At 38.6% G+C, this 26142-nt stretch overlaps 1 protein-coding gene across 2 annotated transcripts in view; it reads left to right on the forward strand.

The window, feature by feature from the left end:
• The window catches only part of LOC140269071 (glypican-5-like), a 95594-nt gene that overhangs the window by 42087 nt on the left and 27365 nt on the right, over positions 1-26142 (forward strand). For both annotated transcript variants that reach the window (XM_072364094.1, XM_072364095.1), the window contains one exon: positions 21271-21391. In XM_072364094.1, coding sequence (XP_072220195.1) covers positions 21271-21391 — 121 coding nt within the window. The remainder of the gene's footprint in view (positions 1-21270; positions 21392-26142) is intronic.

Genomic DNA, 26142 nt, shown 5'->3' on the forward strand with positions numbered 1-26142 from the left:
GACGATCTAGACTCGCAGTGGTGGTGTGAGGGCTTGTGTGTCATGGGTAAACATATAGTAAGGAGTTTACAGTTCTCCTTTAAAACAGAGCAAATCTGACTCTTCTTTGACTCTCTAATTAGACTCAAATTTGACTCTTCCATAACAAAGTGGTGAAAGGAAGATAATTTGTGTTAAAATTTTAAGTTGAAGGGGGTAGTTTTTTTTTGTGTAGTCACCAAATGCAGAAGGAGAAAGATTTTACTATATTTTCAACACTGGGTTTTGAGTTAGAAAGGCACAGAAATATCCAGCCAACCTTAGGGGGAGATTCATATTCAATCTTCTCTCTGCCTGAACAGAATCATGAGGCATTTAGATGTGGTTGATGCTCAGAGATTAAAACATGAAAGTGATATACAATATTAATGCGTTTGGACAGGTGACAATGGAAAAAGCGGTGCAGGAATAGACAGATTTTTCATATGATCTTGTCTGGTGAGGAGTGAGATCATTTTAGTTAGTTTTCTTGACTACTATTTAGTTTGCATATGCTTAACAGTTCTTTCAAAGGAAAACTTTTGGATCGATTGACAGAATAAAAAGTAACTTTTAGACAATATGTTTTGTGAGAGCTTTAAGACTTTTTGGTCATATTGGGTTGCCAAAAAATGAAGACTGCCTCACTGGCGCAGTTGTGGGAGGTTGGTGAAACATAAATTCAGGTCTTTTGCCAACAGTGCAGTTAATTGTCTATAGAAAGGTTGAAAGTAAGTCCAGGGGCTTCAGAACAGCATTACAACCACCAAACATTAATCCAATACCTGTTATGGAGAGACTACTGCAGGGAAAATGGACAGCAGGGGCATGGATAGATTGCTTTCTTTCACGATTCGAGAGTTTGGAAAGTTTAAAAACTTAAATGAGAGCAGCCTGTCGCATTTGTGTGAAAATGAGACATCCCTGGTCTTTAAATTATTTGAAGCCATCAAGGTGAATAGATTTTTGGCTCAGCCTCCACTCCGAGAGGATGCTGGCAGTCCAAGAGGATGCTGGTGTTTTTCTATCCCTTTCTATGTGTGTGGTCTAAGGTATTATGCCAAAATTAGGCATGTACACCAACTTGTAAATCAAATTTTTTGAAACACAAAAAATTGCTCTGAATCTGTTGGTTGTGTAGATGTAAAGATGATGTTTCAGGGATTGTTGAAAACTCAGCTTATGCTTGAATTGACTTATTACAAGATAAGCAATATACTGGAGATTTTCAAATGTATTTGGGACATACATTTGGGGAAGATGGAGAAATTATATCATCCTTTTGACTGTTTTAATGTTTTCACCCATTCAGCGTCCAATGAACAACAGAGGAAATGCCTAACAAATCTTGTTGTTCCTTCTTTATCTGTATGAGCTGACAATTATCTGTTTCTTTTGTCAGTGTGTTTAAGTGAGAGTGAGAGTATCATTTTACTGTTTGTGCAACAGCATTGCTAATGAGTTGTAACAGTGTGTTATGACACACTCCCCGTTGAGTGCTAGGTCTTTGCTTGTGGTGTCAAGTGCTCTTTCTTTCAATGAGAAGACTGTACCCTACTGAGACATTTGGCACTAAGTTTGGCCTGTTGCAATTCAGCTACTTTCTGTCACTCTTTCTGACTCTATTGGCATGTGAAAATGGAGGACAGCACAGAGCATGAAAAGGGTTGTCGTTTTGGTGCCGTGGTGCCCCCTGTACATCCGTATGCCTCTGATGAGGGAAGTACGGTGGAGTGAGGGTGACGGGGGGGCCTTGGCAGCATAAAGACCCATTGTGGAATCACTGGAAAGGGGCATAGCCCTGCAGTGGGGACCCCCAAAGCCTGGAGGGGGAACAAAGGCCCTCCTATGAGGTTGCATGGGAAAAGAGTTGGACATCACTACCATTGCTTCTGCCACTGCCTGGACTGTGCTAAATGCTGTGTGAAAACACCACAGATGACTGGATGAACGGTATTTAGAAATAAAAATGCAGTATTAAAAGTGCAAGACAATGAAAAGGGGAAAATATTGCTATTCAAAGAAGACATGCCAAGGTGCTTTTGTGTTCATCCATTTCAAAGTCATGTCTTGCTTTATGTGTGGTGCACTCACAAAGCCTCTGATTAGTCAGTGGGTTTTTCCCACACATAGACTCATGTACGCACATATACAGTATCAATCCACATGGGATCCATATGCTAGTGAACAGCTGGAGGGTTATTCATAATGTGGAGACACGCTTCCACATACAGACACTTGTACATTATAATACTTCAAAGCACATCAGTGACATTTGGGATTGAAATTCTCTTCTTGTCTTTGTTCATCGTCTGATGACAGAGTAGCAGGCTGAGTGCAAGCAGTTGTACTTGCAACTTAAAGTGCATGTTGGCATGTATCCAAGTGTCTCAACTTTTATACCACCACAGGTGTGAATATTGTGTACCATCTTTTCTGGGAAAAATAGGATGAACCCAAATGACCACATTCTTTATTTAGATTATCAAGGGACTTTGTATTTGTTATAGTGTTGCCACAATAGAAATAGTAAATAACCCTATCCCTTCCGTTTTATGTCCACACTAACAAAAAAGACAATGGAGAAGTGTTTCTTTGCATTTTTCTCCTCCATTTCTTTGAGGCAGCAATTATAAGAATCATTGTTATGTATTTCTTTCTTTCAAAGGTTTAGATATTGCTTCATGTTATATTTATATAGAAATCAAGATTTGAAAAAGTAATGACATAACATGTACTCACTCTGAGCATCATTACCTAAACCCCAGTGGCATAGATGTCTCAGTCAGGTTTACTTTTTCAAATCTTTTATAGGATACAGTAAAGTCACAAAAAATGTGCTCTACCAAACAGTGGAGCGGGACATGAAAACATCAAATTATGTAAATAACAGTTGTTTGGTGCCTTTTTGAGACACATTCTCTTAGATACTGTGTCCATGTTTTGAAATGCTTGAAGCGATTGTCACTATCTGGCATCTTAAAAAGTCTTAATCAACCCATTGACTGAAATCACAGAAAGTGTGAACTTAAGTAAGAATCATGAAACAGTTCACTGCCATCTCATTGATTTGTTGAAGAGGTTGCATTCATTTCAAGCCCAACTCAACTACTGAAAGTACCAGGAACTGGAAAAAGAAAGAAAGAAAAGGATTTCTTCTCTTTTCTTTTTGCTTTTTCAATTTCTTGTGATGTGATGTGAAAATGATTTCTCAACAGTGATTTGACTCTTTAACTCTGTGGTGTCAGAATATATCAAATTAGGGTCATTAGGTTGCTCAGCACATGCTGGTGTGTAGCACATATGGGTGTTTGTTCTAACGAGAACTAATGAATCACCATCATAATTAGGGGATGATTCCAAAGTTTGTGATTAGCTCAAGAGATGATCCAGACAGTACAGCAGTGTCACAGCTTCTGAATGCAATGATTTTTTTCTAAGGTTCTGACAATCCATTTGTTTATCATTTTGACATCTGGAACCCATTCTGTTATTGCAACAAGAAACACAGAAAGTGCTGCGGTGTAAAGCTTTCACCCCTATTACTCCACTTCTTCCAGTACCACCGAGTCATAGGCTTTTTTTTCTTCCCTGACTTATCTTTGTCATTCTCTTGGGTCAGGGGGAGCTTAGTGCAAAAAGTGTAACTGAAATGGATAATGTAACCCTTGCAGGTTTGACAATAAACTGATTAATATGTGCAGAGGAAAAACACGCCCTGCTCTGAGCCTGTGCGTGCATAATTGAACACCTATGAACTCAACTAGCTCTGTTTGATGTGGGAATTAAAAATCATGAAGCGGGCATGATGGAACTGTGATAGACTCATGAGAGCAGCTGATGTGACATAAATACTCAAGCCTTAACCCCTACCATTTCCCTTCTGCCGTTTGTGTTTGATATCTGTGATTAATCCTATAATTCATATGTCTACCAAGAGCACGCAGAACTCAAACAGCCCTGGGCTTTTTTTCAGAAACTATAAGATCATTTCAGCCCTGGGTCTGTTCCATTTCTCCTGAGGTTGAAGGTTAAGGGTAAATTTGGCAAGTTAAGTCTTAAGTGTGTTGCTCAATCTTGATGGTGCACTGCCACACTGAGCCTACAGTAAAACCAGGAAGGGCTCTTTTTTGGGTAAAGGTCAAAATCAGTCCACATTAAACACCTTTATAGGGTTTTGAGTGTTTTTATTGGCGCTTTATAGTTTACCCTATGCTCCCAAATTCTTTTAGACCCTCATTCTTGCAGTCAAAGTGGAGTTGTCTGTGGAGAGAGCCCCCTAAAAGTCCCTTGTTCCTGGAAAGCTTTTTCCTGTACCTCCCTCAATTGTTCCTCTGCTTTCCCTTAGTTCTTATTTAGTGGCCCAATCCTTTCCCATACCCCCAGTATGACCCATTCTACATTGCTTTGACTCTTCTCTCTTTAGAATTGAAACTCTCAGTGAGTGAATGCAACATGTACTTGTTTTTTTTCTTTCTTCATGCAGTCCAAAATCAAAAAGCCCACTATACTTGTGGGGTCCAATTTGTTAAATGGGAACCAAATGGTGGGCACATGCTTGAAGCATTTTTGTGGGTCAAATTATTGGTTTAATAATTAAGGTTGGAATTATATTCAAATTAGATTTAGGGTTAGAGCTAGGAATGGGTATTAAGCCACAGTGGTGAAGGTTAGGGTAACGGTATCACCACATAATAGAAGAGTGAGAGAGAGTGAGAAAGAGAAAAACAGCGATTATATATCATTTTCAGAGTTATTTATTCTGACTGAAAAAAAATTTTGCACTGTGAGTTTTGATTTTATTGATTCTATAAATGGGAGAAAAATGGCAGAAGATGTCTTTGTATAGGTAGTGTGTGTGTATGGTACTTGACATGTTCTAGTAATGTGTTTCTTTACTAGAACATGTCTAGTGTTTCTTTTTTTTTGAGACTTTTCAAGTTTATGCTCATGTGCATTTTCTTTTCTGTGTTTTTATGAAGTTTCCTTACGGCTCATTTTAGTCTTATCAATTAATGTTTTGAAGGGACAGTTTCAAAGCTTCTCCCTTATGTTGGATGTCTAGCCTGTGAAGTGGGTTGAGCTAATCTAATTAAAATACCACAATAGACTGGCATGTTTAACTAGAGCAGTTCCTACTGGATGAGGGAGGCAGTGTACTCACTCACCTTTGTGCTCGCCCACTGGCAAGGCATCAAACTCATAGCAGAGGATGACAAGTAGAGTGGATAGATGTGGAGGGGAGGAGGAAAGGAAGTGGCTTAAGTGTGAATAAAACAATGTTGGAAGGACACATAGTCTCATGGATAGATGAGGGATATAGGTCAGTAGCTAAAATAAATGGTGGCTTTAGGAGAACCCTCTGTCTTTTCTGCATAACTGCCTCTATGAGCCTGTTTGAAGTCAACACTGCTTGCGTGTCTGGGTGCCAGCCAATAGTTTCTGCATATCATTTTTGTTTGTGTGTGAGGAGGGTGAGTTAGGGAGTTTGCCTCTTAAGAATATCTGTTCACTTTGTCACACATTCTAATGAATCACACCAGTAAACAAAAGACAGAACCTCAAAGTGCTTCCCTTTTGATGTCAGCACCACTGTTAACACAGTGTTTCAGTTGCACACATAAACAACATGCCATCCAAATTATTGAAACAAAGGAGTCAAATCATCCACCAGGATGAACCCTCCATATTACGGGGAATTTTATCTAATCAAAACCCCCACAGCTATGCTGTGAAGTGCTTGTTAGTTCTTGGCATGCAAACTGTGAAGCGTATCATGTATATTGCAATATCAGGACTGTCTCTGCATGTCTGGGTGTTCATGGACACATTTGGGAATCCATTTATTACTATATATTTTGATTTAAAATGTAAAGCCAAAATGGTTCATTATATATCATGTTGTCATTAGTAACTTTTTATAACTAAAACTTGAAAAATTGGCCACCTAGTGTGAGAAGACGCGCACCACTTGTTGAAGTGGTAAAGTGGTAGATTTTCAGTGCAATTAAAAATAATAGAAACAGAAAGCCCATGTTCGAAAAAACAACTTGACTGATAGTATATTAGGTACACAAAATTACCTTCTCACTCAGTTCGGGAAACATTTTAACACTGTTTAAAGGCAGTGAAATTCCAGCTTTAGACCTCTGCTTTGAGCATACAGATTGATGGTGGGTGCACAGGGGATGATGGCCGTTTAGACCATCACACTATTTCTGTATTTTCCAGACAGCATATACACAAACAATTCAGACACACGCTCACTACATCAATCATTGTGTGAACACTTTTGACTTATAAATCTCTCTGTTTTGACATTTTTTGGGCAGACACTGCTATCCTTTTGACAATTGTAGTTCAGAGTTGATTGAGCTTTTTATAGAGACATTTGCTGAACATTGTATGATGCAATGGGCAATGTGATTGACTGACAAGCCTCTTGTCCGATGGCAGCTGGAAAAGCCCCCCCCCCCCTACAATGCTGAATTGGATAAAACGGGTATAGAAAATGGATAGATGGATGTATGATGCAAACTTTACCTATGCGTTGACTTTGAGGCCCATGTTTAACTTTGTCAGCATTCCTTGTAGGATTTAAGTGTCAAAGTGTATATATGTTCAAGTTTTGAGTGTGGCATTTATCATAGTAGTGAGAATCTGAACAAAACGTCTGGTTTGAGCCCAATTGCTAGTTCAAGAGCAAGTCTAAGTCTTCATCTTACCCGCTGGAAAGGTATGTGAGTTTAAAACAAAAATGAATGAAGGGCATGAGGGGAGAGAAGGAAAGCTAACAAAACCAACTCTGTACAAATAACAAAAGTACAGTACACTACTGTGGAGGCTGTTGTGTGTGTGCCTGTGATCTGTGTTTAGCGTGTGTATGCGGTAACCTGAAACCACAGGGAAAACGTTCCTAGAATTCCGGGTGGGTTTGGTATCGTGGCTTGCTCACTGGAGCCCCCTGAGTGGTGCTGGGAATGCGGCCTCTGCACGGAAGAAGTGCAGAATGAAGGGAAAGTCCCGCCCTATATTAATATGTCCATATACACTTTACCCTGCTGCCCCCCCCTCACACACACACATTACTTACCTATTGACCAATGAAAACACATTCCTGTAAAGCAAATATAAATAAAGTACAGGATAGAACTTTTAAAGGTGTATTGGTGAACTACTGTTGACTTTTAAAATTGCTTCCTCCTAGTTTGTTTCTTGACTGCTGAACACTGTTCCCCAGCTTGGTCAAATTTGTATCTCTACATAAAGTGTCTGTTGCTCAGAGAGAAAAGTAAAAAAATTATTTGGAGTTATGAAAGATTGAAGATATTGCCATAAATATTTGTCAAAAGTCAAGCCATTTGTGTCTGATTGTGTGCAAGTTACAACACAAGCCAGCACCAAATATGAACTGGATCTAGTTCATACATGGTTGCCAGATTTTACTAAGCTTGGAGCGTGTAGACTTGGCTCATTCTCGAAGAGAAGCAGCTCCATTTCTTACTGCTCTGGCTAGCTTTTTGGCCTGTCTCTAAGAGCTTGGGCCAAACAGTTTTGCCATGCAGTCATTATTGCTCAATAATGTTGGTCAATTCATCAGCTAGCAAATCTTCTCACAGCCCACAACTGTAGGCCTGCATTGTGTTAGAACTAGGGCAGCTGAGCGCCTCAACATAACATGAAATTTAATAATTTGTTCCACAAAGTGTAGACACACTGACAAAATATAAATATATGATATAGACGGCACCACAAGAATCCAGTATTTGATTATGTGAATGTGTTTGTTGAGTATGTGTATTTTTGTGTGTATGTGTGTTTGACAAACTCATTATTTTAATTATCTTTCTACATTGCTCTTTCATTGATAGCCATAGCGGTTACACAAAAGATAGCTGTTTATTCAGTGGTAGGTCTAGCGACACTTCCTTTTCGTAACCAGTTCATGAGGATTTGAAAATAGTCAATACTCAAATGTGCCCAGGTATATTTATTGCTGAGGTTTTGTCCACCAAAGGTCATACCAGGAAAAGAACAGAAGAGCATGTTTCAGAACATTATGTTTGTTGCTTGAATAAATAAAGCTTGAATATTTGAATTATGAAAATGATCGCTAAAAGGCTTAGTGCAGCTTAATTTATATAGCACAGCAACATAGCAGATAATGAGGCAATTTGAGATGTTTTAGATTGCCCAAAGACTAGTATAAGAATTTTGATTAAGAATGAAACCAGCTATGAAAACCAGGAAAAAAACATCAACAAAGGCATATAACCAAAGATTTTTAAGATATGATCAGGGAAATTCAATCCGAAAAACACAAGTAAGGATAACGGAAGACCAACAGGTGTTCACTGTTGCAGAGGAGTAATAAATTAAGGTGCGTCAAATGCAAAGGAGCTAACTAAAGAAATGCCAATCAATCAGAGTCATATAAAACAGCAAAACTGAAATTTAAGATTTCAGTGACATTCTACATCATAAATGTCATCTGTGTGCAGGTTTCTGACTAAGTGCACAATACTACACTACTTTTTAAAAAATGATTATTCATTATTGAATGATTTCCAAACAAAGATTAGTAACTTGTAAGAAACTAAAAGAAAATAGTAGTTTGTAGTACTGTAGTATTTTGTTCACTATTTCTCTAGCACTTCTATACTAAATGAAGTGTTAAACACAGTTGATGACATTCTCAGTAGATTATTACAAAGCCACAATCATAGCTATAACATTCTTTTCTGTCTTAAAAACTCTCACCAGCCTAAAAATAGACAGTAAAAGTTAAAGTCATGGTAAGAGAAGATTTATAGAATCAGTATTGGACTAAAAAAAAGTGTACAGTTAATGCTAGATCTTTGAGGAAATGAATCTGTCTATGACTCATGCTGCCATGGTACATTTATGTAACTTTGGTCCAAGCCTCTTAACTCAAATTCAGACTTCTCAGATTCAACTTATGACTTATGACTTATGATGATGTGTACCATTTCTAACCTCTGGCTGATTGACAGAAAAGTCTGCTCATGGCAAACATGATAGTTATGGCTGGGATTTCCGCCAAGAAAGCCATTTTGTCCACGTGTTTGTCAATGCTACCATCTGCCTGACTTCATTTGGATAACATATCCCTAACCTTTGCCCTTCTTCACTTCGACTGCAATACAGTCACTCTCTCTAACTCCTTGACCTTAATAGCAGTTTGCACAACACTGCAGTGCATAATCCTATATATGTTATTTTGGTGTTGGGTAGCTGCAGTTAAAGCTGACTTTTTATCTCTCTATCTATAATATGCTCTCAAATGTCTATCTTACTGAGTGTCTGGGGACCATGGTTGTCTCTCTGAGTATGTGAGGGTTATGTGCCCCTAAACTGACTGTGTATGGACGTAACAAATGTATGTTGCGGATGTCGGTGTCTGCATGTGTGTATGAGTTCATGGCAGGGGATGGGTGTGAAAAGTGCTCCCATGTGCCCCCTGCAGCAGCAGTCTGAACTCTGACCCTCCTTACTCAACACCCTCTCAGATCTCCCTCTTTCGCATGTGGTTATGTCTGAATACTCAGAGCTATTCTGTGATTTAAAAAAAACAGCCTTGCACATACGGATGAAAAAATAAACACATAAATGATTAAAGGTTAACCCCTTGACTGGTTTTTAGTTTACACTGAAGCTGTAAACCCAAAGCCTTAGATCATGCCATTCTGAGCAGTATAAGACAGACAGACAGACAAACAGGTGGTCGTACCACACCAAAGGATCTCGGTCCACTCCACCCGTCTGTGCTCTGGGGCATAGTTTACTCTCTTGGCTCTGCCCCTGCCTGCCCTTGTCAGCCTTCCAAACACCAACTGTCCCTCCAGACCTCTAACCTCAGTTATCTATGCCCTCCTCGGCATGTAGACATGTGGCAGGATGAGGAGATGGACTCAAATCTCAACATTTTGTATATTCTTTCTTTCTTTTATTTCTTCTGTGTGTATGTATTTTCTGTGACCCACTCTGTTTTTGACGTCTCAGCCATTTCCTTTGTCATATCTCTCTCATTCTTCTCTACTACCGCTAAACAGAGCACACACAATACCTTAGAGATAAATGTGTCTGGCAAAACAGAGTAAAATATAAGAAGGCTAATGCTACCATCTACTGGTAAGACAGCGTCATTGAAGCAGTTATGTGTTTATCAGTTTACCTAAGAGGTTATAATCTTTGTATTTGTGAGTCTAAGTGCAGGCAATTTTATTTTTACTTTGCAACTTGACTTATTTGTGCTGTAGTTGGAGATGGTGTAGTTTATTTAATTTGCATACAGTAAGAGATTAATGAAAAAGGGAAAAGAAGGCCAGTTGATACATTTATGTTGTTGTCAAGAATTAAATGTAAACTACATCAGTAATCATTCAACAATTAATGGTTTTTAGATTACAGTGTAACACATAACTGACCTGACCAGACAAATGTTGTATTTTTGTAAGTGTAAGTACTGTGTCGGTGAAGCACATGTAGAAAAACATTAGTGTTTTGTGGGTAAAGGATTTCTGCCTGCCTGCAGTTTTTGTGTGGGTATAGTGGACATAAGCAGGTTTGTTGCTGCTTAGTATTTTTTTTTTTTCCACCAGAGGTCTGTGTGGTCTGTGACTCAGCCTGCAGTATGTCTGCTGGTACATCAGAGCAGGCGACACATTGAGGTGGGGAGCAGTTACACCCAGTGACAGACCGAAGGACAGTCGTGCCTGGGAATGTCCTCAAAGCAACCATGGGCTAGTTATAGTTGTAATCTAAGTAATTGCCATTAGAGACGATGAAATCTTCAACACTTTGTTTTCAGTTGTCTATCTCTAGCATTAGATAAGGATATTGATCTTTTTGCTTTTATCATTTGTTTAACTTTCATGTCATCAGTGACTCACATAAATCCATAGCTGTGGCAGAGCATCATTGTTGGTTTCTTTGCTTAGCTACAAAAAAAAGATGCAAATTAAAATTTCTTTGGTTTGGTGTAGACTCGGCTTACCCACAGAGGCCAAATTATCCAATGATGAATGCCGCTGGCCCTCAACCAAGAACATATGATAATTTGTTTGTTGCAAATTAAAACTGATTTCCATAACCAGCAGACAGTTTATCATTTCAGTAGAATCTTTACTGTATCATAGCTTCAGTTGGAAAGTGTGGCTTTGCATTCCTTTCAGGAAAAACACTAGCCACTGAACAACAGACCAATGTGACCAATCTAACAATTAAAAAAGAAAAATGAGGTTATTGAGTGACCTTACTTGGTTTGAGATGATGACCTTTTAACTTAATGATATCAAACAAGTTAAAACCACACTATGTGAAGTCTGTGTGTTTCCATCTGCAGTTGCTTTCTTTTCCGCAAGCATAAAGTAAAAATGCCAAAACCCAAGAGTGAGATCATGTCGATAAGTGAGTCCATAAGGTTTGGACAAAAATGCTAAGCTTGATTTTAGAGTATATCAAAAGATACTGTATGTTTATAAGACTCGTGAAAACCACATTGTACTGTAAAATACAAGCCTCAAATGAACCAATGCTGTTAAAAGTAACTATTTCTTTAAGCACTGTCAGAACCTCATCTTTGAGCCTCTAAATCTCAGCATGTCTTAATACTTTGAACAGTGGATACTGTGCACTTTCAGTACATACTGTCAACCACATGGATGCAGTGTAGCAGCATGTTTTGTCAGACCGGCAACTAAATCTGAAGTTATTACACTTGTAGCCCAATTTGATTAACTTAAGATACTTTGTAATTTCTTTTAGCCTTTCATGAGTACATTAGCATTTGGAAGCTATAGAGTGAACCAAATTAATTTGGCACTTTTCAGTTGCAGTGATTGTGAGATAAATCGATAGATGTTCATTAGCCTGGAGTTGCACTGATATGAAACATGTAGGGCTGGATGTAGGCGAGTAATGGGCTAAGTGTGAACAAGAATAGATATTGTCTTGCATAGCCTGCAGGCAGAAATAGCAATAGAATGGCTCTAATGATATCAAACACCTCCTGGGTACCAGGTTATCAAAATATGTGATAATCACAGTATGTGATTACCAGTAAATATATCCACATTCTCAGTAAATCATATTGCCAAGCCATGCATCATTTTCATTTCTTTCTCTCTCTCTCTCTTAAAACTCAATGCCCTGCCCACTTGTCAGTTTCTGCTCTAACTCCCTCACTATCTGGGGTTTTCCCAGGTCACAGTGGCCTACAGAGCATACCAAGAAAAACACTAGGCATTGGGTGAACCCTAAAGAATGTGTTTGATTGAGTTTACCTATCGCTGGACTTGTGTACTACTCCCGACCACGACAAGACAAGACACACAAATGTCAATGAGATATTTTTGACTTTATGAATCCAGGAAGTGTAACCTTGAGCACCAGGGCTCACACTCAAAACCTTCTTTTTTTGTGTGTGTGATTTAATTAATTTGGAACAGAGGATGCTGGAAAACCCCAAACCCAAGTCTAAATAGCATTTCAGACCGCTATTAGCTCTGGGTCACGTCTCCACGAGACCAAGGTCTGCTGGATTAGAAGGAACTATGATCAGCTTTTATTTTCATTGACCCAGCAATCTGATAAAACCCAGTCAACAGCTACCAAACTATGAGCCTGGTTACAAAAACAAATACAGAGACAAGCATTCAGACTGCCTTGTTTCACCACACGGAGCTCTAGTCACTGTAAAAATAGAGAGAAAATGTACCAATCAACCACAATTTTGAAACCACTAACAGGTAAATCAAGTAATACTGCTCATTTTGCCATTATCTGCTGAGAGGAACCGTTGCCTACATAAACAGACCAGAAATCCTCCTTACGGGATCTGATGACATCTGTGGGAATAAATCTACAAAGATGTTATCACTGATGCAAAGGATCTATTGTTACTGTCCTGGTACCAGACACTCCAGGACGTCCTCAGCCGTTTTTTTGTCCTGTCTGCTCAGACACCATTGATGGTATGAGGAAGACATTCTCTGTGGTCACATTGTTATGATTAATCATTGTATATATGAGGTTGAGATAAAAGGAATATGACACAGATGAGTTAACTTGACTCAATCAGTGCTGTCCACATGTATCTGATTTGATTACAGAATAATCTGTAAGACAAACAGTGTGAAAGGGCGCATTTGTAAGTGCCGTAGCACCTTTTATTGCACTCTAGAGACCAGGCTTTTAGAGTGCAATAGTCACGAGTAATTTGAGCCATAGGACTTTCAGCCATATAGCTGTAGCAGTGCAACCACTCAATAAACCAACCTGGTCTTGGTAAAATCACTCTGGGACCTCTTAAGTAATGCCAAAGCAGTTGTAACCAATGTAAGGGTGTGTAATTCCCACCCAACCACAGCCGTAAATAGCCCTATTTCATTGAGGCAAAGCACCACAGAGACAGACACTGCACTCTCTGCACAGGTGTCACACTCAGGTAAAGTTCAAGACAATAACTTTAAATATTCATTAATATAAATATCTCCAGACAAAAATGGATCATCTAGGCCAAAAAGACAAGCTTGGAGGTGGTGTAAGTGGAATTCAGACATCCTTCAAGGTCAAGTTTGTGTGTGAAGTTCATTTCATTTAATGAAATCCTTGTTCTCTGACAGATTGCAGCCAGTCATAAAGATTTTTGTAAAGTGATCATCCCGTAACACAACGATGCTGTTCTCTCCAGCCCAAGCACAGCTAGCCGTTTCCCCCTGATTCTGCATGTGTGCCAAGCTAAAGCTAATAACCACTCTGACTCAAAATGATGTATGTTTCATTTTAATTAGTTTGAATCTGTGACCTTTTCGTTTGGATTGATTTTATTTTGCCCATAGAGGCAATCACTGGTGAAGCTTTTCAGTCTGTTTGGTTTAATAGTCAAATAGGTTTGGACCAACAAATATGGAAATGTAAATTAAAGGCAGGTTTTTGTTTTTTTTGTTTGTTTTTACATTTGTATTCTTATTTAGCAAGAGACACACCGTTTGCAGTTAAAGATGAATCGTTACTTTGCCAAAACTAGTTTAAAAGGTTTGGAGTTTCTCACCATCTCCCGATTAGTCATGCAGACACTCCCCATCACAAGACCCAGTTAGTCAGGATGAAATCATCAAAACAAACTCTAAAAAACTTGAAACAAAAGAGATGATATTCCTGGTTTCTCTGTTATTGCCAACATGCCTACTTTTCCTATGCTGATTATTATATTTTTGATCCTGCCTGATCCTGCCCAAAACTCTGAGCCATCACTTCTTTAAGAACCTTGCCAGGCTGCAAAAGAGCATGACAGAGGGCTCTAGGCTACCAGCCAGGTCTACAAAATCACGTGGCACCCTTAATGCAGCTTTTAAATTGATTAACTGGGAGCTTTTAGAAATTTTAAACAGATTTTATGAATTTTAGCAACACACTGGACAGCATTTGAGTCAAACATTTAACAACACTCAACTATGAATTGAGTTTTTGCAGCAGTAGAATTTGAGATAAATTCTCTCAAAGTCAACTTCATTGTTGACAGTGTCACAGCAGTTTTGCACATCCGTTAGGTCTTTGTCTCACGGGAAGTAGATCGACTCTAGCATTGGTTTATTTCCAAATCCCAAAGCTGCCAGCTGGAACAAGAGAGATGTGAGGTCAAAAGGCAACAGACCATAGACAAAGCTTTTAAAAGATAAAGCTGTTTGGAGTAGAGAAAAGTAAAATGAAGCCAAGACTGAATGCCCAGGTACTGCTGAGACTTACAAGTTACTGTAGCTACTAGTGGCATTTAGAATAATCATTTGGTTACCAGCTGGGTTACAAAAGGCAGCAACAAGAACAAAGAGTGAGTTTGTGGTAGAGGGCAGGGAAAGCAGGAGGTAGAAGAAAGATGACTTGAACCTCGAACTGTTGGTGGACAGATCGTTTAAGAACACAAAATAATAGGCAGGGGTGCAGGGTGGATAAGAGAAATAGAGCATAGAATGAAAAGCACACTGTTTGAGCTTGCCTGCCCCGCAGATGACCCCCTCCTTTTTCGATTGCTTTTTCTCCTTGCACATTTTATGATCCAAGTATTTCCTCTCTAATAAAGTCGTCTTTGAAGTTTCCTAAGCTACACTACTTATTGCCAAGAGTTTAGACATCTTCTGCAAAAGTAACCAAATATTTTGCCAGCATTCTTTTTTTTTTTTTTTCTCTGTTGCTTGATGTTTGAAATATTTATTTTCACTCATGATTATCATGATTAGAAACAAATCTCAGCTTTAAGAGATTATGGAAGGTCCCATTGCTATGTGTATATATTCACATGCCATAATAGACTTCAGAACATTTGTGTATGTTTATACATATTTATATTTACTGTCCAAGTGGCAGCACATGCTCATAGGTCATGTTGATTAAATGTTTGCAAAGAGGCTTTTGACCAGTTGCTCATTCACGTGCTCAATGTTTGTTGTACAGCGAATGGCTGCTAAGCTCACAGCGTGTGAGAACAGTCTGGCCTTTCAGAACAAAACCACTCGTTCAGAGTATTTCAACATGACCAAGCCCTGCTCGTAAAGTTAGCTGGCTACAAACATCTACTCACCCCCTCCCTTGCTTTCACTGTTGGCTTCACTCATGACTTCAGGTTCTCCTCTCACAAAATACAGCTAGGGAAAGTTGCACCACTGCCTATTCCAGTGTTAAATGGGTTTAATGTTATTGTTAGTCGTACATACACTATACATTTTCAGCCTTTAATAGACAGTACAGCAAACAATACAATGGTAACATTGCATGTCTGTAAATATAGTAGTTTAGCATAAGGTCAGTAAATTATGTAACCTTAGAAAAATAATATGGTAATGATAAATTGTTTTAGTGCTAAAACACCTGGTTGATCCTTACTATGGCGTACCTGTGTGCATGCTTGTTACACGATTGGAAGTGGCAGTAACATATGACAAAAAATAGATAAACAAATGAAACAATAATAAATATTTCCATTGCAAGCGCACTGATCAACAACATTAGGACCACATGTCTAATATCCTTGTCATGCCCCCAAAAGAATTCTGACTTGTCAGAGTATGAACAGAGAACATCTGAGTGTAGCCTGCAGGGTCTGGTGCTGATCTCTTTGCTGTATATCTTTTTGGTCCTGTGGGGTGTGGTCTTTGTGGAATGGGCTGGCTTCCTACAGATGCGATCAGCTCGCATCAGAATGATATCTGGGGATTTTAGGAGGCCGTTTGAACAACTCAGACTCTTTGATGGGTACTTTGGTTAGGACCCACCACTTTTCTGCTGGGGGAAGCTGGTACTGTAGGGGAGTGTTGTTGCCATATTACCTATCAGTAGTTTTAATGTTAGGACTGATTGGCGTGCACTCTGTTTTGAAAATTTGCTTTGGACCACTCATTGTAATCTGTGCTTCTAAAATATAAACAGCAGACGTTAACATTTCTCAGCAGCAATGTTACCATTTGTTTTTCATACACGGTAGTAGCAACTTATCAATCGAACATGTTGAGTGCCTATGCTTCAAAGTAATTCATTCAACGTCCTAAGCTTCTGTGTTTGGACATCCTTGTCAGTTTAAAGTGGTGTATTGTTAGCTTGGATAAATATAAAGCAGCAAAAACAGCATGTCAAAAAGGACACTTTACCTCAGAAATGTGTCAAGCCTGAAGTCAAATCATAAAAAGCAGCTGACATGACCCAATGTGGTAATTATAGGACTTCACTTTAAATATCTCAACACATGTTTTCTGCTGTATTCCCACAACAGCCAGAAGGGTGGAGAGAAGTTTTATTGATCTAGAAGGATTTGCTGTTTACCCTGACAGCAGTACCACCAGCTATAATCCTCCTCTTTCCTCACTTGAAATGGTGCCACTCACGCCTACGAAGATACACACAGTTGCTCTTGTGAAAACATGCTTATGTCCTCTTGGTTACTAATATTCCCTCCTCAGTTTGGTTTTATTTAGTTTGTTTGAGACACACATATGCCATAGACTTTGGCTCCATGTGAGCCATGACTTTTGAAGGAGAGGACATTTCCACTTTGGGATTTTGCTGACTATTTTCAGACAGTTTTTGACAGTTGAGATGTGGTGTTTGTTTTTTTTCTCTCTTTTTTCCTTAACTTTATACTGATGTAGGACTTGTAGTTCCTGCCTGTCTGCACAGTCTGACTGAGACCTTATCATGGGGATTCCTGTGTCAGTATAAAATGTCATGATTTTCAGAAATCCACGAGGACCTGCACTGTTTAGCCTTTATATATTGCCAGTGGGGAGTAGATATTTGTATCCATGAAATTACACAAATTTGTACAATATAATTCTATGCTTACTCTTTAGTGATATAATCTTGTTATACTGCATCAGGGCATTGATCTAATTGACTTTAGCGGGATATCACAGAGGGTCCCTCTGTTGAGTTTGTATAAAATTATACTCAATTCTAATTACTGAAGCAAAGATCCAGATAAGCTAACAGATTTCCCTGTGCAAGATGTCAAGCCCTCAGCACACTATGTTTCCATGTTTCCTTATTGGCGTGGATTTTTGAAAGCACACAAAATATTAATAACCAGTGGCTATTTCAGAGATTTTAAAACAACTGTTTAAAACAACTGATAATTGTCTTAACCTTTGGGAATTGACAAAGGTCTCTCAATGTAATCAAACTCGGCTGTTGGCTGTATCTTTACTCAATACATGGACATGTCATCTTGCATGCTGTATGTTTAACTTTATGAAGTTAGTGTAAAAATCTTGATGTGCTAGTCTGTTGTATTTTTGTTTCAAAGGGAGGTTGGACCACCAATAGGAGCCAAGAGTGCACACAGTTAATTAGATTAAAAAAAAAAAAACATGCATATGAAGAGATGCAAAGATAAATCTCGCTTGTAGGAGAAAAAAGATGGACACACAACGTACAAACAATAATTGCCTAATTCCCTTTATTAAACCCTAAAGCTAGACATTAGTGAATATGCACAAAGATGAAAGACAAAGAAGAATGTATTTTACTTGGGGGGCAAGTCTACCATACAACCCCCTTGCTGTTACAAATGGTAATCTTCTTGAAACCAGTAGCCGAATACACATATTTGTAATGCTATCCACCATAAACCTCTGTGTACATAAGAAATGATGCACCGATTCTCCGTTATCTCCCTGTACACCTTGAAGATGAATATTTAATTTCTGTTTTCTGCCTCAAACCCCACAAGCATTCCTGTAAGCTTTCACAAGATCAAGATGGCTGAATTTGGGGTCATTCATTTGGGGTGGAGGTCACTGCTAGTCTGTGCTCCAGGCAGTTGGAAAGAACAGACGAAGCTGCCTTTAGCAGAGTGCATCAATTGTGCATTCACAGGGGGATGTGTCACTTCCACAGAAAGGAGTGAGAGAGCTGTGAGTCAGAGGTAATATATGGGTAAGCAGTTATTTGTAATTATTATTGAAGTTGAGTGTTCAAGACCACCAGTGGAGAACACAGACTGTCAATTTTAGATGTTATTATTCATTTATGGAAAGAAGTATAATTTCGATGCTGCATTTTTTCTTTTTTTTCTGTACAGTTTGCTCTAGATTCACAAGTCCGTGGAATATAAAATTGCACTATACTGAACTTATTTGCAGCATGAAATGTCTATCAGGTAATCAGCCTTTGGATTTCCTGCTGTGTAAGTTGTCACATCCCCTTAGGCACTATCAAACTCTCCCTGCAGTGAAATGTCCCAGGCCTAACACAGTGCCAGACACTTCCCTTTCATTATCATCCAATCTAATGTGCTCATTTCCGCGCCGAGTGCTGTTATTACAAGCCAAGCTAGAAGACAGACCCCCCCCCCCCCCCCACCCCCCCCAACCATTTTTTTAGGGAGCTATTTGATTTTTTTAATTAATCATTTCTGTCTAAAGGGTGAGGTTGAAAGTCCAAAAGCTATCGATTGTTTCCATTCTGAGGAGATTCAAAGTTGGCAGCAATTAAAAGCTTGCAGTGTTGTCAAAGCACACAGTTGGTCATTTGTGTCTGTGCCTGAGCAAAGACTTGGAAGTCAGCTTTGCAAATGCACTCAAGTAAATCAACCAATTCAAGGGGCGAAGAATGAATGCAGGAAAAAAAACAACGGGATGTAAAATGAATGTGCAACATGACAGGGTTTAGCAAGGAATTGTTATGGGTCTGATCAGTAAAGTGCTGTTTCAACAGAAGGACGGAGCACAGACTTCATCAACACATTGCTTACATCACAGGACACAGATTTCTAGGTTCAGCACTTTTATGATTGCCTCTAGTCATACTCGCATGAATACAATGAAGTGTGATTATGCACAACCACAAACTCACAGACATACCCATAAACACACTCACTTGATCCATCCATAATCACTTTATCAGCTCTGTGCTGCTGCTGGAAGCATCAATTGATTTGATATCTGCACATGCCATTCCTTTCCAGGGTTGTAGAATGCTCCACGATGAAAGATTAGCATCAATATGTAATTCCTCAAGTAACGTGGAGTGTTTGTTTATCTGCCAGGAAACAAAAGACCACGTTTAATCTTTGCTGGGAGAAGTGGATGTCTTTGGGGAGCCTTGAGCACTGACTGAGGGGGATTATTTTTGTTTATATTAAGTGTAGGTAAGATAGAGTGATAACGTTACATTAACTGCTGCACTTTGATAAAGATGGATTTAGAGATTTGTGTGCTTCAACATTTTCAGTGGGACATTGGTTTTTAGTTACTTTTCAAGCTTCTAACAAGCAGATTTTTTTGTCTTTCAAAGTTTCTGCATGTATTTATTTAAATCCTTCATAACTATTGCAAGTTATGTTGTTAAAAATAGTGGATTGGTTTACATTGGGTAAACAAATTGTCCAGGTATTTATTATTACAAAGAAATGAACAATTAACTTACTATTTATCCCTGCTCGTAACATAAAGCACTCCTGGCACAATAGAGTATAAGCCTAACCAACACTTCATGGGTATTGGAGACCAAGTTAAAGCTAGTCCCGTCTAGCTTTGAACCTCAGTACCGAGGCTGATGTGGCTTTTCCCATTTCAGTCTGTGTGATGTATTTTGGCATGTGGTCACCTCTTGACAGACTTTGGCTACACAGAAGTGCTACATCTGTGTTTGCTAAGTTTGAAGTTGAGTCAGGACTGGCTGAATAATTTTCTTTTTCTTGTTTTTTTCTTAAAACCCGCAACAGAAATTGCAATATTGTCTCTAATTTCTTTTCAAATTCAGAAATCGCAGCATTTGCATGCATTTTTAGAAGGAACATCAGTTTTAATAGCTTGAAATATCTTGGATTCATTCAGCATCATTTCAGCCAGCTTAGTTTGGTTTAAGAGGTGAAGTTTGACTGTTAAAAAAGTAAAAGGCATCTCACTTGCTTCCTTAACTACAGATCATGAAAATTTCTTATTGGCATTTAACAGTGACAGAAAAGGTTAAAGATGTCAGTTTATTCTGTATTTCTAACATTTTATATTTTTGTATTACAATGCTTATTCTAGCCAATTAAACTCTTGTTACTGTGTGACTGAAACATTTTATCATTATTTAGCTTTGCTGTACGAACAGACAGAGCCTGCAGAGTTGAGATTAAATGGTCGAGGTGGCCTTTTCTCACATTTATCTTTCACAAGGCAGGTTCAGACATATTTTTCATTGAAAATGTTTTCAGTCGGAGAAGAAAAGAGCGGCATTGTGTGAGTTTAACTAAATCTGATTAAGTTTTGATGCAAAAAGTAATACAAATATACAATTAAATGTATGCATTTACCAGACACCAATCGTGTATAAAGAGCCATTTACAATAAGTAGTTCAGCGTCAAGCGGCAACTAGAGGGAGAGTGCAAATATTTTGGTTAGTTAGGTGCAGTTCAAGAAATAGGGCAGTGGGGAAAGAAAAAATAAGCATTTAGATGTGTCTGTGACATGCTCAAGTTTTGTCTTGGACAATAGAGACTTTACGGTTATTTAGTTTATATTGGAAATGGTGCTGTGTTACAGTTACTAAAATACAGATACGGATGGACTGCTGAACATGATGCGAGTTCCAGTGTAGTTTTTTTTGTGTAGTTTGACAAAGAATGCATACAAAAACTACACACCAACAATATGAAATCCCACTTTATCAAATTGTTGAAGTGCAGGCATGTCGATATACGGCTGGTGTTATGTCAGGTAACTAATCAGACTTCTCCATTCTTTTTCTCCCAGCTATACAGGTAGAGTTGTTGGAAACGGTTTGCATGCCCAGAGGCAAAACCCAGAGGTCAAAGTTCGCAGTGTGGACCCTACAATGGTTGAGATCAAGGGGAGGTTGGAGCATTTCATCCAGGTAGGAAGATCTTTGCTTAGCATGAGGACATCTCGCATCACATTCACACTGACAGAAATGTCTGTGTTTTATCCTTCAAATGTAGTCGTTGGCCTGAGGCTGCCAGTGAATCAATCAGTGTTTTGTTCTCCCATGTTTCATTCATAATATCTAAGCCACCAGTGAGTGCCAATGAGGTCAGTATAAAATATATAGATAAACAGAATGAATAACAACAACAAATGAATGTATCCCCCACCTTAAGAGATAAAACCGATTCCAGGGTTAACTTATACTGGTTATAAACAATTTTAACCACATACATCAAAGTCTGTCTTTTTTTTTTTTAATTAGGAGTCCTAAAACGATAGAAGAGGATCTACTGAAATGCCCTTGCCATTTTCTTTTCACCGAAATACTTGTTTTGAGAAAAAAGGCTTTGGATTGTGGATGAAAGGAGGACAAAAAAGTGAATTACTGTGGAAAAAGAAAAAAAAAGAAAAAGAAAGATTAGAGGCAGGAGCAAAAGGTCAGGAATGAGTGACAGATAGGCACAGATGACACAAGCAGCTTCAAAGTGACACTGTTTGTCATGTAGATGGGGTTTAGGGCTGAAAAGACACAAGAAGAAAAGGGCCATTTCAGACTGTCCCTAGAGGCCATTTGAGGAGACAAACGGACTAAGATTCAGTTCCCCTTTGCCTGCCTGCCCTTTTGTTGCCCTGAAAATTATGCCCACGCATAGTACACCAACCATCTCTCACACTCAATATCCCTTTCATTCTTGTGTTTTTACGCTTTCTGCACCTTCTTGATTCCTCATGCTTACGTAATACATCAAAGAAACTTTAACTTTCTTTGCTGTGTTTTTATTAGTCTTTCATTCTTTTAACCAGTATCATCACAGCTATATTTTCTGCCCTGTTCATTTGTATCATGTATCACTCGTCACTCATTTATCTCTCGGCCAGCCTGTCAAGCCGTCTGCCACTGACAGTCTAGACCTCAACATCCCATTGTGCATGGTTGCTGTCAAATACCTTGTTGTCATAGAAACTATGCAAGGCTGAGCAGGTGTGCTGTTGACATTTACACTCTGAAAAGCAAAACCGATTGGCCGAGCTTGGCTGAGCTTCATGGTTATGCCAGATAAGAGTGAAGGTTCAGAGTGTTAAAGTGCAATAATGCAGGTTTTCTACAATTGCAGGAATACATTACATCAAAAGTTCCCACACTTTCATAACGTGCTATGGTATGTTTGAACCGCTAAGCATCAAATAAAATAAAAAGCTTGCTTAACATTGCTTACTTTCTGAAATTAAGCACTTTAGCTTTAAAATAACAACTAAACCCGATCACTCTCCGCATGGAATCATATAGGTCAAAGGGGTTCCTCTTCCAACAGCCAGTATAGGTTGGAACGATTTCAAACTCAAAAGGCCTATGACAGCCCTAAAGGTACACTCCTTAATTTTGATGTGGCATGCTCAAGTCTTTGTTCCACCTCATTGTTCCTTTCAACATTTAAAATTCAACTGAGAGGTGCATTATGGAGATTAAAATTTGTATTTTAACTGAATGAGCGAATGCATGTTTCAGTGGTCAAAGCCATTCAACTTTCAAACTTGAGCCTCATAGTTTTTGACTAGTTACTAATGCTAAAAAAATGATTGTCTCTTTCTCTGTCTTTAAAATGCCTTAGAGTTTCCTACATCCTTTTGAGCAAACACGATCTTATCTGTCACCAGCTTTCTTTATAACAAAGCCTTCAACAGATGCTAGATCATTATATAGGATTTCTCTAGGCAGGAGAAGTCTGTTCGTAAGTTAAGTTTATTTGTGGATTGATTTTGCTGTCCCATCTGTATCGCATACTGAATGACTTTATTGGGCACTTATAGGCTATTAATTTAATTACACTTTACAGACAGAAAACATTATTTCAGTTTGGATTTGTTCCACAGTTAGGCACCATACTATTACAATGCACCAATGTACCATTGCATTACAATATACGATAACTACTGATAATAAGGGCCGTAAATTGGCCATCATTTCTGCAGTGTAAATAAGATACCCATTTCTTCTTAAACTTCCAAGCTAAACAACTGTTAACTTCTTAGCTGGTTGAAATTGTGTTCAAGTTATTCTGAATAAAAAAATAAGTGACTGATTCAAAACCATGGCAACCATAATTGCATCTTATTTATCTCTTAAGCATATTTTCCCTTCTGGCTGACTTGTTGACTGTAATTATTAGTGAAAAGCCACTGTTCATAAGCTTCTGTTAGTTGTGCTTTTGATCTTGACAGATTTCCCTGTACCTCCAGTGCTTTTGCTTGGTGATTAGCCATCAAAGTGGTTTTGATTCTTGTTTTGATTAGATGCTGAACTCAAGACTTCAAAAGAGCAACATTGAACATTTAATTCTACCCCATTATGTGATATAATGTTCAACAATAAATGCCATAATTTGTAGCAAGAATGACAAAGATGTTTTATAGGTGATTATTGATGATATGGTTGAATTTTTATAAGGTCGATGACTCATCCTGATTTCAGAGCCATGATCTTACTCACATTTCTAATTTAAATAGAGCTTATGAGGAATTGTGAGCTGTACTGATCAGTCAGAGCTGGATATTCAGGAAGTAGGTGGCTCAAAGGTGGTCTTTTTCACAGAAAACAAATGTAAATTTACAGAAGGAAACTGAGCGAGGATATATCAGATATAGCCTACTTTGCTTAGCTAAAAACAATGCCACGGGTATTCTCCTTTGATTTAATCATTTTTGTAATCTTTTTCATCCAAAGATCAGCAACTCTTCTGATATTGACAGTATTAGAATCTATCTAAGTACATTTACTGAGATACTGAAGCGAAATTACAGACTGCACAAGCTATTGTGAGTACATCTAATGAACTGAACCCTGCAGTAATTTGTAAAAGTCTTATCTCCAATGATGAGCTAGACATATGGTCAGAATAGAGTTTTATGAGCACACGTATTGCCTGTACTGTTTGAAAGAACATCTAAATGTTCCACCTCCTCTGAAGGACACAAGCTACTGACAGGTTCCTCAGTGCTGTCAGCAAGCATCCATTCGCCATCTTTTGTTGAGTTCAATTACTTCAGAGTTAGAGTATGGTGCCTATTTATACACTGGCAAAAGCTTACTTTCAAAAAGTAACTCTCAGCAAGTTGATTTTAACTATACTTACTTGTCTCTTAATTTACATAACCAAATTGCATGATCCTGACCAACACTGTGTGTGTTTCTGTGGTTAAATCTTTTCCAAAACCTACTTTAACTTCCGGATCCTCAAAGTTGAGTTGTCCTTCTTAAACTGATTAAGATTGAGTTGTGTTTTTTATGTTTTTTTTTTTTTTTTAATGAACATCTGAGCTGGGCTTTGAACAACCTCAATTTCTTGGATTAGAGAGGCTAAGACATTTATATTTTATACCTGCTAAAGCTTTATTTACACTCAAAGCTGTGTTGCACTAAGAGGATTGTAAAAGAGTTGCTGATATATTTCATACTCTTACCTCTAATCTGCCCATGCCATTTTGATGTATTAGCACTCAGTGCTGCATGCAAACTTTGTGAGAAACTCTTCTCCAAACCCTTTGTATGTGCACAACTTCAACTTGTTTGATTCCCACAATCACATGACTCGTGCTTATACTTGGACAGTAGAAATAAAAAACTAGAAATAACATACATTGATACACAAACGGCAGGACCAAACGTCCTAAAATTGTCTAAGTGCGGAGGCCAAGTTATGTACCACACTATGTAAATCCTCTGACTATTCTCTTTATTGCCTGCAAATATTGCTGAAGTGGAAAATAAATGCTCTAAAGTGGATTTTTGATTTCCAGCCAGCAATCCAGCTGGTTTTGGGTGTGGGTCCCTCGACTGCACTCTTTCTTTTTTTTTTTTTTTCATGTGATTTTTAAGTCCAGGTCATTTGTCAGTTTGTAAATTTGCTCTCTGGTAAACACTGAGTCAGTGACAACATGCAGTTCAGGAAATAAACACCCCGACATTCGTTCTGAGGCTTTATGTCTGTCTTTGTTTTCCCCTCAGACATACAGACCCACATCTATGCACATACGCAGAAGGCGTCATTAGAAATGGTAAAAGTGTTGTTGAATGGATAGTTGGAAATTCTCTGGCATAAAAATCCATTTTAGAGAGGCCGGTTTTATGTGTGATTGATGGGACTGACTAGTGTTTTGCTGTCTGGTTTGGCCAACAGCCTGACCAGGTTCCACATCAGAGAAGCCTTGCTCGGTTTTAACAAACACTCAGCAGATCCCTACTGTGGGCTCAGTCAATTCATGGCCCTATCAGCTCATGCACAGACCTAGAGTCACTGTGTGCCTTCCTTACTACTGACATTTTGTGCATGCTATTTAACAAAAAATAACCAACTGACTCTTAAAATCATTTAGATTTAGACACTTCAATATGCTGCCGTAGTGTGGGTCTTCTATGGCTTAGCTGTGTCTGCAGCAGTCTTTAGGGGCTTGAGCTTTAAAGAGTCCAGGGAAGAAGAAAGAGCCTGGGCTGAGCTGGCAGCGTGTCACAGGGAGGGGACAGATTCTTTCCACTTGAAGATGATGGAGCTGGTCTTCACAGGAGCTCTGACTCTTTTTGCTGCTGCTGTGGCAACTATACAGCAACACGTATCACTGTCCAGCCTTCTCTGTTGGCTTGGTAACCAAACCTCAGAAAGCCAGACTGTAATTTGATCGTGAAGT

This window comes from Leuresthes tenuis, unplaced genomic scaffold (assembly GCF_036924035.1).
Source record: "Leuresthes tenuis unplaced genomic scaffold, fLeuTen1.0.hap1 SCAF_14, whole genome shotgun sequence".
Taxonomy (NCBI): Eukaryota; Metazoa; Chordata; class Actinopteri; order Atheriniformes; family Atherinopsidae; genus Leuresthes; species Leuresthes tenuis.